Consider the following 13828-nt stretch of genomic DNA (forward strand, 5'->3'; position numbering starts at 1 on the left):
CACCTAAACACAAAGAACATGCAAAATAAGAATAGTTTTTTTTTAAAATAAATACACGAAGGAAGATAAATTTTTTAACGTTCAAGCAAGTAAATATTATATAAAGTTGCGTTCATTTTTCGGATATTAATATTCAATCAATTTTTAAATCATAGGTACATATTAAAGTGTCGTTAACATATTTTATTACATATATAATTATATTTGCTGTACAATTATCCCTTTAAATATGATATGCTCACGTAATGACGTGTTCTCAGTGCAATTGTGTTCAAAACGGACAAGACGAACATATAATCATTTCTGTGAGGTGTCGAAGCCATTCCCACTGGTGCTGCCAGTGCGTGACGGAGCGTTGCGTAGACGCACTGACATAATCAAATCAATTTAAAAAACAAAACCAAACCAATTATCTAAAAGCCAATCAAAAGCTTTGAAACATATACAAAACTTTTTTTATCTACCAAGGCTGAATTTGGCGTCGTCTTGAATTTTAAAGCGTCAGACAATTAAAAAGCCGGATTGTATTTTTTTCTTTCTAAAACACAGAGCGTCGACGCAACTGTCACCTGGTCGTTTAGTACGCACCCAATTTTATGCCCACTTTTGTAACGCTGCGGCTGCGCCTGCCCCTGCCTGGTGTCACCAAGGCTCCAAGGACCCCAATCGTTCCATATGTCTCAACAGCCCCATTCGTCATCCCTGCCCCTGTTTTGCTCGGTGCGGAAGGCGACCGGCCACCTCGTGACGTCGACCTAACTCTAACACTACTGCCCCTACTTAACGGCAAACCTACAGAACAAATTTACGTCACGCTAAATTGTTTAGGCTAATGAGATAATTGACTCCAAAAATAAATTTTGTACAGGTCGTGATAAATTGTCTTAATTTTGTATTGTTTTTTAGAGCCAATCTCTCTATAACACCGGATTGGGTTTCAAGCATCAGGCAGGATAACAATATTTCAATGAGGAATAAAAATCTAACGCCAAAGTATTTCAATTTCAGGATAATATACACGAGATATATTTCAAAACTACACTGAAATTGCTCAAAATAAATGGCGTCATAACACGACAGTAAATGATCTAATTGACCAATGTCTGTCATTCTTGTCTTCATGCATTCGAACTATTCCAAAGTATTCTTTCTTCTAATTTGTAAAAGAGTACGAAGTCAAACTCGACTCGTACATTACCTTAATATTGGCAATATAGAACAATCATATATTCGATGTTTACTTATTTCTATAATTTGATTACTTTTCTTGTTTTCGATTGTTTTCCTTGCGCCCTAATTATATCAAGTAAGTGATTCGGAAATCTGCGGATTACCTGCCAACTCGTTTTTTGTATTTTACGTAAAATTAAAACCAATATTGTACCAAAGAGGAATATATAAATCACAACCAACAGTCAAAGACAGGATCTGATAAAAAATACAGGCACCTTAGTATAATATGTATGAGGTCAAGGAGCTATACTAAACGGAAATAGAATGTTATGCTATGCTAATGAAAAAACTATCTAACACAGGAGTATATTGATCAGTTTCAGTACAAAGAAATCGAGCCACATTCATTTAAACATCAATTTAATCATCACACCATCTACAAGATTTCCACATTAGTAAATGCTATTCTGTAAGAACAAAATCGAAATAAGCGCTATTATTGTGTTAGCAATATTTCACAATTGGGCTTCGAGTGTCGATTTTTTGTTTCACAGAATAGCTTTGAACATCGGAGAGTATTGTGAAAATACCATTTCCTACATAGTATACTATCAGAGTCGACCACTCACCCGTGGGCTTGGCGGGGCGAGGGTGCGGCTCGTGGCCGTTGGGCATGTGGCGCGCGCTGGGCACGGGCGCCGGGTCGGCGGAGCGCGGCCGGCGGCGCGGCGAGCGGAACGAACCCTCCGACTTTGCCCCTGGAATTCATAGAGTATACCTATTTATTACACGGCTTAGAGAACGTTTTGTATTTTTCAGCTGCATGAGATTATAATTGTCAGACAAAATGTAACTTGTCCGATATAAAGCTAACTGTATACTTGCTTTTCTTATTAAATTCTATCTTTGATTGTACAGAGTACAGGTAGATAGACAAGGACCTTGGAGAGTTATTAAGCTTCTTAATCATAGACATGAAACGGAGGTTAGTAACTTTTATGATTACCATCCAATATAATTCATTAACCAAATTAAGATATTTCATAATTCGAAGAATTAATACAATGTGTTTAATGTTTTTATAATAGTAAAATTTTTAATATAACTACTAGAGCTCACCATCGTGGGCAGCTCCCTCATCAAAGCTGTACCCCTGCAGCTTCTTCCTCTGCTTCTGGGGCGAGGTCTTATGAGGAGAACGCTCCAAGGCCTTGGTTTCTTGCAACTTCATATGGATGGACTGGTGTGGTGCCGAGCGGAAAGATCTATACTTCTTCGGGGATTGGTTTCTAGATTCCTTTCCATCCTTTTCATCACGTGGCAGAGCTCTGAAAACATCCACTTCCTTAAATATTTCGCAAATCGTGTTTAATTACCATACATTTTTAGCTTGAGTACCTACAACTAAACCTGCCTGATGATATCTAAACTACGCATAGCATCAAAAATGGCTTCTTTATTTGCAATCTAAGCCATTCGTTGCTAGCATCAGCCCCATCGCTGATTGAACTTAAATAATGCTAGTGTAAGCGAACTTATCCTGCTCAAAGGACCTAAAAAATATCTAACAGCAAACATTGTTGGTCCTTAGTGCCGGATGGTGTACCCTGATTAAATAATAGTACTAGTGCATCACTTACTTGTGATTGGTGGAAGCGAGTGAAAGGGCTGACAGCGAGGACCGCCGGGACACTTGGTACCAGAGCTCGATTTGCTTATTGTAAAGCTGAGTGATGTGTTCAGGAGCTAGCTCAGTTCCCCAGCCGCGGTACTGTCGAATTAATGGCAATTTGAATATGATGGAAGCATGATTGTGATATACCACTTTTCAAATGTTTTCAATGTCGTGGGGTTCGATAGATTTGATAAGTGGTATATAATGCTAAGTTGCCAATATATGGATGACGGCTTGGGATTTTGGCGTGATTTGGGAGATTTCAAAACAATTGGTAGCAAAAGGGGAAACATTAACGAAATAGTTTTATTCTTTTTTCGTTTCAGTATATTTGCGATGGGTGCGTACTTGTTTTCGTAGACGTGCTATTTTCACAATGGTATCAAAGAATGTAGAATCGTAGGGTCTTTTCCTATAGCCGTTCTAGGTGGTTGTCTATTCCTATTCTTCATTTTCCAATTATGATTATCATTATCCAATCATTTTTGGCAATTCTATCAATGGTAACGTCCAATAAGACGAATATGTGTGTATAAACTAGTATCGTAGAGGGGCGCAGACCTTATATTCGCCGGCGCGCTTGCGCAGATCCAGCACCTCGCGGTACCACGAGTCGCCCTGCGCGAGGCAGAGCGGCTGCAGGCCGGCCGCGCGCAGCGTGCTGGCTGAGTCCTCCCCGGCCCCCACGCGCAATCCCGCCCCCACTACCCTCGCTCCTGACCCCGGCCCCGCTAGCGTCACACCCGCCCCTGCCCCCTCCGTCTCCCCCACCAACCTCTCGCTCGCCTCCTCAATCGACTTCCCTTTCCCCCTGCATTTCGTAAATTTCCCTTTAGACGCCTCATACACGTATTGAGAGAACGGTCTAAATTTCTTTTTGTACTCGCTTTTGTAACGTTTCCTATTATCTTTGGAACGATCCTCCCCGTTGTATATGAGGGCCGATAGCGCGCTACGGAACGTCGATTTTCTGCAAAATTCCATTTCAAGTCAGACGTTTGACGTTACGATGATATGCGGCAAAATAAGAGCTCGCGCCGAGCCAGGTTAGTAAGATTCATGCTCAAATAATTGTTAAGCTCGCAATGGTGGTTAGGATGTTAGTCCTGGAAGAGTCTAGAAGGATCCGCCGACACGGGCCGCGCGCACGTGTCGATAGACTTGGTGTCAGAAGTGTTAGGTGATACAACGAAATACAATCTAACAAAAATTTGAATAACGGTAACATCGACAAAAGTGCAGGACACATCGATATTAAAAAAAGAATCTATTAGATGACATTCCGAACTAATACAATATAGTTTGGTCTAATACTACTCGGCCTAGGAACCGCCACCCTGACGAGATTTAGATGTAAGCAAATACCAAAAACGAAATTTAGACTTGTTCTGCTTAACCAAGTAAGTGTGAGAACGGAAATAAATAGGGCAGAACAAACACGTAGGAAACTTTTACTCCATTTTTAATTTTTTTTAGCATAAGAAATTATCAATAGGGTATGAATAATTTTACTTAAATAAAATTAATAAATGATACGAATAACTATAAAAAACCCTAACTCTTCGAAGCTGCTGGTTCGCATGAATTGTTATTACAAGGTTGAAAAAGTAAAAAAAAAAATGATTTCATTTAGGCACTATTGCTATGTAACCTTGACCTTGTTTGCACATTGTCGCAAATAAAACTGCCTCCAAGGTCACGGGAGACAATATCACTTCTAGAAAGTTAAATATAGATGTATGTATCGACAACATACATTTTTTTGTTTCACAATAATATTAATTTACAACTAGTTAACGGATTAATTTAGTTAATTTTTTTTTTTATAGAAGTGAAACTTCTTTAGCATCGTAGTGATTTGAAATTCGATTATACTAAAATGCGTAACGGAAAAGAACCACGACGAACAAAAATAATTAATTATTAGGTTTCACTTCTCCTAATTTTTTTTTTAATTTCTTCTTACAGTAACGGTTCAAGGTCAAACTTGAGTGTAATGTTTCTATGTGTGACGTGTGAAAAGAAAACGTTTCTGATGCAAAATTTAACTCCTGTAACGTGTTTGGTATGAAGCTTTGGTTATATTTCGCGTTTTTTTTTTTTTGTAATTTGCATTATTTATTTTTTTTGGTTTGGTGTCACATACTAATTGTGATAAACTGTTCGCTTTTTAAAAATAAGTCACATAATAATCTACTTATATAATGAATGGGGAGTTTAAGTATTTTAATTGCCATGTGTATAAAAGTAAGAAATTAAAAAAAAAAGTTTATATTGAAATTAAAAAAAAAAAAATCCGCAGTAAAAGTTTCCTTCGTGTATAGATAAATACACAAATCTAGACACATATCAAAAGCAGTTAGCAGTGACGTAATTTTTTTTTTTTTTTCTGTAAAAAACAATAAAATCTTCACCTGAAAAGATTTCGTCATATTATCTCTATTAATGAAAATAAAATTCATATATAACTATATTATACAATATTTGTATTAGTATGTGTACGTCCGGAATCTCACGGATTTTTCGTTGTGTTTGTTATAAATGAAAACGATACAGATTGTATTATCTCCATGAAACAAATAATAGTTTGCAAAGAAGCTGCGTCAGCAGAAGCGAAGCATTTTGGAAATGATTCAGAAGTGTAAGTGTGTTGTTATAGACTGTTCCTGTTTATATTTACAATTAAAAATATATATTTAAAATAAAAATCATGCAAGGGATAAGTTCGAGAAACAATCTATAAATTATTATAATGTTAAAAGCACGAATGATATCGTGAAATAAGCTTAGCTGATAACGAGAAGTTATTCATTTGATTCCTGTAATAATGAATATGTTCTCGTTTCATTATGTTTAATCAAAAATAGTTATGATCGATCGTTATTTCATACTTGTTTCGTAAAATTAAACCTTAAGTATAAAATTTTAAAGTTTATTTTTATTTAAAATGACAAAAAATTAAGTTTAGTTATATTAATTTGATAAAAGTATGAAATATTATCTTTAATAGGGTTTTTTAGAAAAAGGGTGTTAGTTAAAATCATTACCTCTGGACGCCCGGTTTCTGACCGTTCCACAGATAGTCTTCGATGTACCGTTTGTGACCGTCGTCGTGGTCACCGTCCACGTGGTTCATGAGCGGTTCAGCCTCTACTAACCCTGGAATTGTTATAAAAAACATGTCAGTATAATTATTGACTTAAAAAATGATGCCATGTTCTAATTTTAAATAATTAAAAATAAGTTGTTTCATAACTTTTTATGTACTCGTATATATTTACTATGGTGTGCGTGGCATGTCCACAATCGGCCTTACAAGATAACAAACTAATGTACATACATATATTTTCTTGTTGTTTTTGTCCACAATAATGCAAAATAATATATATATACAGTGGCTAAGCTAGGTGGACAAGAGCCCTGGTGCATAGAATAAGAATCGGGCCCTCACCCCTTTTTTCCGCCCCCTCTATATTGCCCTTCAAAATTACAGATAGGAAATAAAATCTTGTGAGCAGGGTCGAGGTTTTCTAGCTTCTAGAGCTGGCGAGTTGGCTGACCCGATCTTTTCAAAGCTTAGGTTAGTGCCCCCCCTGAGCTCCGGGGCCCTGATGCACCACCTGGCCTTACGATAGCTATGGCACTATATATATATAATAAAAATAAAATATTAACCATTACATCGCTAAGAGCGACCGATCTTGGGAACTAAGAAGTTGTAATTCTGTTTAATAAGTTATGAGTGGGTTCACCAAGTATATTTGTATTTTTATCGGTCGCCGCGGCTTCGCTCGCGTTTTTGGAGCTGGTAGTCAGGTGTTAGGCATAAAAAGTAGCTTAAAAGTGTTTCCTTGGAATTCAAGCTTGCTTTATAACCGAATTTCATCGAATTTAGTTCAGTGGTTTGGCCGTGAAAGAGCAACCAACAGAAGAACAGACAGAGTTATTTTCGTATTTATAATATTAGTATAAATTGTTTCTAGAAATTTCTTTTCACTTCTCTGAAGAAGTATCTTTGCAGTAAATAAGCTAAATAACAAAGTGAACAGTCAGAATCGTAAATTAATCCGAATTCAAAGTTGCGGAGATATTCAAATCAGTTCTGAACTTACAATTAGTGAAGTTTGACGGATGGATCTTTGCATACTGTTCGAATAACTAAGCGAGATTGTGTACCTGTCTGAAAATTGCTTCAGATACGGCTCGGAAGACTCTGAGATCTCACAGACGTGTTATGACTTTTGATAAGGTTGTTGATTGCCTTTTTAGTTGCAGATTAGATTTTTGGATATTACGAGTATTATATTATTTACAACATATGTTATTAAAAGTTTTTGATTGTTTTTTTTAAGTGAACGTGAAATAATTGTGTATCCACTTAGCGTTGTGATCTCGTTGTTGCATTTAATCGTCAATCAACCACAAGAGGAGCAAAAAAGAATCCTTTGACATCGAATTTGCTCGACATATAATAATAATAAACGAAGTTGATATCGGATTATGGTCGGACCCAAGACTTTCATCATTTGGTGGTAGGGTTTCGTGCAAGCCCATCTGGGTAGGTACTACCCACCCATCAGATATTCACCGCCAAACATCAGCACTCAGTATCATTGTGTACCGGTTGGAAGGAAAGAGTGGTTTAATTTAATTCTATAATTCTCTCATCTAAATACCAAATAAAACTTAGATAAGAAACTGTGACTACACTGTCGATATTAAAGTAAGTTTATTAAATCTATCCGATCCAACTTTAGAGCGGATTGATTCGGATTATATTCGGAATTCGCAAATACAAATCCATCAAAGCCTTCAGAACTGTTTCGACGAATGTTATATATTTTATAGAATATATTGCGGGACAAATGTGTACACAGGATTTTGTAAAGGCTTCCCACGGGTACAATAAGGGGTGTATAAAAAAAATCTTGTTTGATCAAACGTAAAAATAAAAATTCCTGTTTGTTTTTTGGACAAGGAATGTTAAAAATCTCGGTTTACTCTTGAATAACTGAGGTTATTAATGAAAGCCGCATTAAAATCCATTGCGTGGTTTAAAAGATATAAACGTATAGACAGTGGGAAGCGACTATGTTCATTCTAATGAAATAATATTTCATCTTGAAGAGTGAATTTATATTTTTAACCTTGTCCCAGAACATTAACAGTAACTCTACTCTTATTATTTAAAATCACAGTTGACAATGTGCTGTAAAAAGCTATTACGTTCAAAGTCTGCACCCATGAGCATACATTTTCCAACAAGGGAAGCCCGCTTTCCTGTTGGAATAAAATATACACATACGCCTGACATCTTAAGTTCATTTTTTATCATTAAAATTAATTCAACACAAAAAACCTAGACATATTTTTGTCTAGGTTTAGAGTGCTAATAATCTTTACAAAATAATCGATTTAAATTGAAACCGTTCCTATTTCATTATCGGTAAAAGAATATTGCGACATTACGGATTTTTCTGTAGAATAATAATATGAAAATAAATATTCAAATAGCAGTTTTTTCCACCATATTATTTTAGTTCTTACTAATATTATAAATGCGAAATTTTGGATGATTGCCTGTGTTAATTAATGTCGTCAGAACAACTGAACGAATCTAAATAAAATCTATCAATAACACCTGCGAGCCAACTGCACCACGCGCGGGCCAAGTCACAGTTGAAAACTAGTCATTTAATAATTTTACAAAAAAGGAATGTTCTATATGAAATTTGCTCGGGTACCACCCACTCTTCAGATATTCTACCGTGGTGTAAGGAATGGTTAATATTTCTTACAGCACCATTGTATATGGGCGGTGGTGACCACTTATCAGGTGGCCCATTTGCTCGTCCGCCTACCAGTACCACAAAAAAATGGAACAGGGATCTAATAAAAACTCAGTACCACTATAATACTAATGAGAAAGAGTTGTGCAGATTATTAACTGACTGAGCTACAATAATTGCTTGCAAACGAGATGTTTGGTCTCATTCTTGACAGTGCATTGTCTATTAAAAATTATAACAATGACAAATATTCCATTGTTTATTCGTATGGATGACCCCTTAAAAGGTATTTGACCTTATTTTGAATTCTTTTTAACAATTAGTTTTGTTTACGAATTGTAGAGTCTATGACGCGAATTTCAGACGCAACGGATACGACTAATATGTATACGAAGATACTAGGTATGTAAACGTCAATTCGACAGTAAAGAAAACGAATCGTTTTTGGAATACAATAACCGGCTTCAGTCAGTCATTTATTGCCAATAAATTGTACGGCCAATTATCAGATTCTCCAACTAGTAGCCAAACTTGTCTTGGGTAAAGACTCGTTGACTACAAATAGTTCTCGTACTTATCATAATTCATTTCTTGACTTCAATTTATCACCATTTCAATAATAAATCTAGTTTTGATGATGTTTATATGTTTTCAGGAGTGTTCAACATGAGGGTTCAACCAACCTTCAGCTACAGCAGCTTTCTTGAGCGCCCCCATGGAAATACTCTTCCTTGGTACGTCGGTATCCTTGGGCCAGGCGTACTGGTTGCGGTACTCAGTGCTGGCAGCTTCAGGCTCCTTCACCGCCAGCACCTCGCCCAGCGCTGTGGTGGCCTATGTAAGTAAGGGTATTCGTTAATTATTATGATTAGACTGTTTTATTCGAGTTAATTATATCTGAAAGTAATGGTTTTTTTATCATAACAATTTATATTAATATAGGAACAGTTAAACACACAGCTAAACTAAGACCTTAGAGAATATGAATAGAATCATTTACGTATTTTTTTAGTAGCGGTTGTTGAATTTATGGCTGATATTTGTGAGGGCCTTTTTTATTTGATCTCGCTTGAAGAACGAGTGGCGCATTCTCCGACATGAAGTGGAGCGGGGGATGTGGGACTATCACTGCCCAGGACACCTAGTGCGCTCTAGTATACCGGAACTGCCACCAAAAGTTCAGCGGTACCCTCTTAACAATTTAAAACATACTGAATTGAGAAAAGCCTTAAGGGGGCGTCACGGGAATCTTTGCGTAAACTAGAGTGACGTCGTGTCTGAGGAGCTTTGTTTATTTTCGTAATTCAGCAATTTACTTAAGAGATGCACAAAATATATTTGAGTACATTTTTGAACTAAGAAAGCTCAATAATGTACGACTAATTTATGTTACTTTCATAATAAAATTTATGTCAATTTAGGTTTTACTGCTCAGTTAAAATATCAGTGTAAAGCTGGAAGTTACAATACAGTTTACAGTATTGTCTTGCACGACTCTTGGCAAAACCATTGATGACTTCGTCGAAAAAAAAATATATTCATTAATTCTCTATGACTCCGAGTATGTACAAAAGGGCTTCTTAATTGCGATAAATTATACAAAAAAAATGCTTCATAAATTTGCCCCACAAATCTGCCTAGCCTAAACAGACAGTCGGTAAACCCATTACTAAATTTGGAGTTAATTACGCTAAGCTTATCCAGTCCAATTGTAAAATTAAAGGGACATCGCCCAATCGGAAGCCGTACAGGCAGATGTGATACTCATACAGCCGGTAGTCTAGTGTAATAGGATTGTTTCTACTCGGAAAATATATGTTATCTGTGTAACATTGATGTGTTCACTGACTACGGATAAAATTGATTGATTGTGAAATTTATAATCCATTGCAATGACAGATAGTAACAGCCTGTAAATAATTTCTGGCCAAACGATAAAGGCTCCTCGTATATATTTGGAGCTAGTAACCATATACATTTCTTGTTAATTTATTAAAAAAACAAAAACAAAACACAATCATGAACAACTCAACATACACACGAACAAAGGCATAATTTATTCAGTTTAAATAAAAAAAGAAATAGTTTTTGTTTCATACCTTAAATAATAATATATTTTTTTATTTTCATTCCTTTGTTTATTATTTAGCTTTTATTTATACATTTGTTTCTTAACGAAAACACAATATTGTAAAATTTAATAACCTTATCTTCCAAAATAGTAGTATAAATCAATGATGATATGAACGTTATATACAAATATCATTTTTTAATTGTGTAAGATCTGGTTTTGTAAATCGAAATAAACATTATTATTATTAAATTGTAGTGAGGTTTTGTGTAGGCTCGTCTAGGGCGCCAGTTATTACCGCCAAACAGCAATATTGCATATGGTGGTCCGATTTGAATGGTGACTATGTAGCTGTTATTACAGACTTAAGGGGCAGCTAAAGACTGGTGTTTGGCAACGCATTAATGAAATCAAATCTCCACCACCAATAATCTGATTTTTCAAAGTCCCAGTACATAGACACAATTATTTTTGAGCGTCTATCTTCCTTAAATCCTTAAATATACAAAACACTTCTATAATAACACATTTTTCAATACAGTATGTTTTAAATTGTTCTCGCTTGGTGCTGTATTCCGTTTTGAAAGATACGTGAGCCAGTATAAACTACAGGCACAAGGGACATTTTAGTCGGTTTCTTACAATGCCAATGTCTATACGTAAGGGCATGTGTTATTTTTCAGAAATCACTGCTTACGGCTTTGCCTATACTTGTTGGGGATTAGTTAAACGATGCTCCGTCTTCTTCTTTCTAATGTGAAATCAATATTAACAAAAAGAGATAGATTAGTGTAATTAAACATCTACGAAACAACGTGTATTGGGCTGTCGGTCTAAAAATACATTTGTATATATTATAATAATTACCTAATTTAAATTACAAGAAGATTTATTATAAGGCAAAATATTGTTAGCAATTATGGATGATTCAGGGTTGATGATGGAGTACTACCAGATCGATCACTCATAAAAATAATTACCTTAGGTTCAACGGTGTCTGTCCAGCGAGGCTGACGAGGTCCTTCAGACTTGCTGCGTCTCCCGGCGCGCTCTGAATCATTTCTCTGAGCGCTCTAGAATGTTTAATTATACATTAATGTGGAAACTAGCTGAACTAAATCGTACTAGCAAATATACGAAATATGAAATTTTAGAGCTGGCTTTATTGATGTTTCGTGAATAATGATCAAGATACCGTTTTCTAGAATGAATATTTTTGTTTGTGCCTTGTACATTTATTGAGAATTTTTATATTATATTAAAATATTTCATGTCATTTACATTGTGCTCAATATCTTTAAGTATTGAAGTTGAAGTTTAGTTGTTATTTACCAAAGTAAGTAAAAAATAACTACGTAATATTAGAGTTTTTAAGTTCGTTTGTTCAGAATCAGCCTTTAAGAACTTATTCGTCATATACGAATAGACAAAAAATTGTATAAGGCATATTTTTCTTAGAGAATTTTTTTTTTATTTATTTTTAAATCTACTAATATTATACATGCGAAAGAAACTCTGTCTGTCTGTCATGTAATAATATGAAGCAAAGGTTGAATTTTATGTAAGGTCATAGCCTTTTTTTGCCTAGCATTAAACGAACTCAAAAATACAAGTTAAGTCGCGGGCGACAAATATATTGTTAAATGAAAACCACGACACCTTAACTTATCTACCACGACCACGACACCTTAACTTATCTACCACGACCACGACACCTTAAGTTATCTACATAAACATAAACATACATAATCAGCCTGTAAATTTCCCACTGCTGGGCTAAGGCCTCCTCTCCCGTTGAGGAGAAGGTATGGAGCATATTCCACCACGCTGCTCCAATGCGAGTTGGTGGAATACACATGTGGCAGAATTTCGTTGAAATTAGACACATGCAGGTTTCCTCACGATGTTTTCCTTCACCGCCGAGCACGAGATGAATTATAAACACAAATTAAGCACATGAAAATTCAGTGGTGCCTGCCTGGGTTTGAACCCGAAATCATCGGTTAAGATGCACGCGTTCTAACCACTGGGCCATCTCGGCTCTAGTTATCTAACCACACAATTTATTATTTGAATTTTCAACAAAAGCTTTGATCTCAAGAAGTATTGTCATAGCGATATTAATTGCAGCTGGAATCAATACGTCATTGTTCTTTAAATATTAAGAAATAAATTTGGCACTCGATGTTCTCAATTGTAAAATGTTGTAATCGACCTCAGTGCTATGCAATTTTGATGCTTGTATGCTTTGGATTGTATAATTATTGTAGTCAATTTCGCTTATCGTTTTCTTTCATTTCACAACTAACCATTTATTTTTATGACACTTAACTTACGTACTGAGTTCTCGAATTTGCAATAATTGTCCAATTACGCGATGCAGTAATTATATTTCAATACGCTTGTAAACAAATATTGATGGTGATATATGAGGATTTTTAAATAATAAATTTGGCTTAGAAAAGCTAAAGTTCAAAATGTCGACCGAGATTTTTTTCTGTCTTCTAAGTTAAAGGTATAATTTTTGTTGTTTTGTAATAATTCGGCTTTCTTGGTTGATACGAAAATTTTGATTATATACTTTTATTTGTATTTCTTACGCTCTACAATTTGAATCATATAATTTGAAAGTTCACCTACCATTGATTCGGTTCTTAATAATTTGGTTTCCTACGTTTTCTTCTTTCCCGTTAAACATATCGATAAAAGAGTTTATCATCAAACGTGTAGAACGTCTTTATACATGCTATGTAATATATATTATTCCAACACAAAATTTACCAATTATAGCGCGCCGCAAACTTAAGTTTTGCGTATATTTTTTTCTGGTCGATAATCTGAAACTCGACCAACGCGACGATCCGATTAAAAAATAAAAAAAAATCTATCAACTGACAAATAATAACTCTGTAGGTCAAGACTGAGCTGCGAACAGTGTCGTGGAAATTCCCTTAGGCAATTTAATTTTCGAGAAGAATTTTGTTAAATATTCAAACGAAGGCAGCGCTTATCAATAATATTCTAATGTTATCATTATTTCTCCCTGTCTCGATGTTATTTTATATTAGTTATAATTGTCATATCAAGATATGTTATTTTAATGTGCATGCATTTTATTGC

At 35.3% G+C, this 13828-nt stretch overlaps 1 protein-coding gene across 7 annotated transcripts in view; it reads right to left on the bottom strand.

The window, feature by feature from the left end:
• The window catches only part of LOC113392848 (uncharacterized), a 102479-nt gene that overhangs the window by 6106 nt on the left and 82545 nt on the right, over positions 1 to 13828 (bottom strand). For 4 of the 7 annotated variants that reach the window (XM_064219226.1, XM_064219225.1, XM_064219227.1 and 1 more), the window contains 8 exons: positions 11689 to 11781; positions 9321 to 9471; positions 5896 to 6007; positions 3410 to 3818; positions 2814 to 2944; positions 2293 to 2501; positions 1803 to 1931; positions 589 to 792 (listed from right to left, as the gene is read on the bottom strand). In XM_064219226.1, coding sequence (XP_064075296.1) covers positions 589 to 792; positions 1803 to 1931; positions 2293 to 2501; positions 2814 to 2944; positions 3410 to 3818; positions 5896 to 6007; positions 9321 to 9471; positions 11689 to 11781 — 1438 coding nt within the window. The remainder of the gene's footprint in view (positions 1 to 588; positions 793 to 1802; positions 1932 to 2292; positions 2502 to 2813; positions 2945 to 3409; positions 3819 to 5895; positions 6008 to 9320; positions 9472 to 11688; positions 11782 to 13828) is intronic. The other 3 variants (XM_064219228.1, XM_064219229.1, XM_064219231.1) reach the window with 3 other exon arrangements.

This window comes from Vanessa tameamea, chromosome 26 (genome assembly GCF_037043105.1).
Source record: "Vanessa tameamea isolate UH-Manoa-2023 chromosome 26, ilVanTame1 primary haplotype, whole genome shotgun sequence".
Taxonomy (NCBI): Eukaryota; Metazoa; Arthropoda; class Insecta; order Lepidoptera; family Nymphalidae; genus Vanessa; species Vanessa tameamea.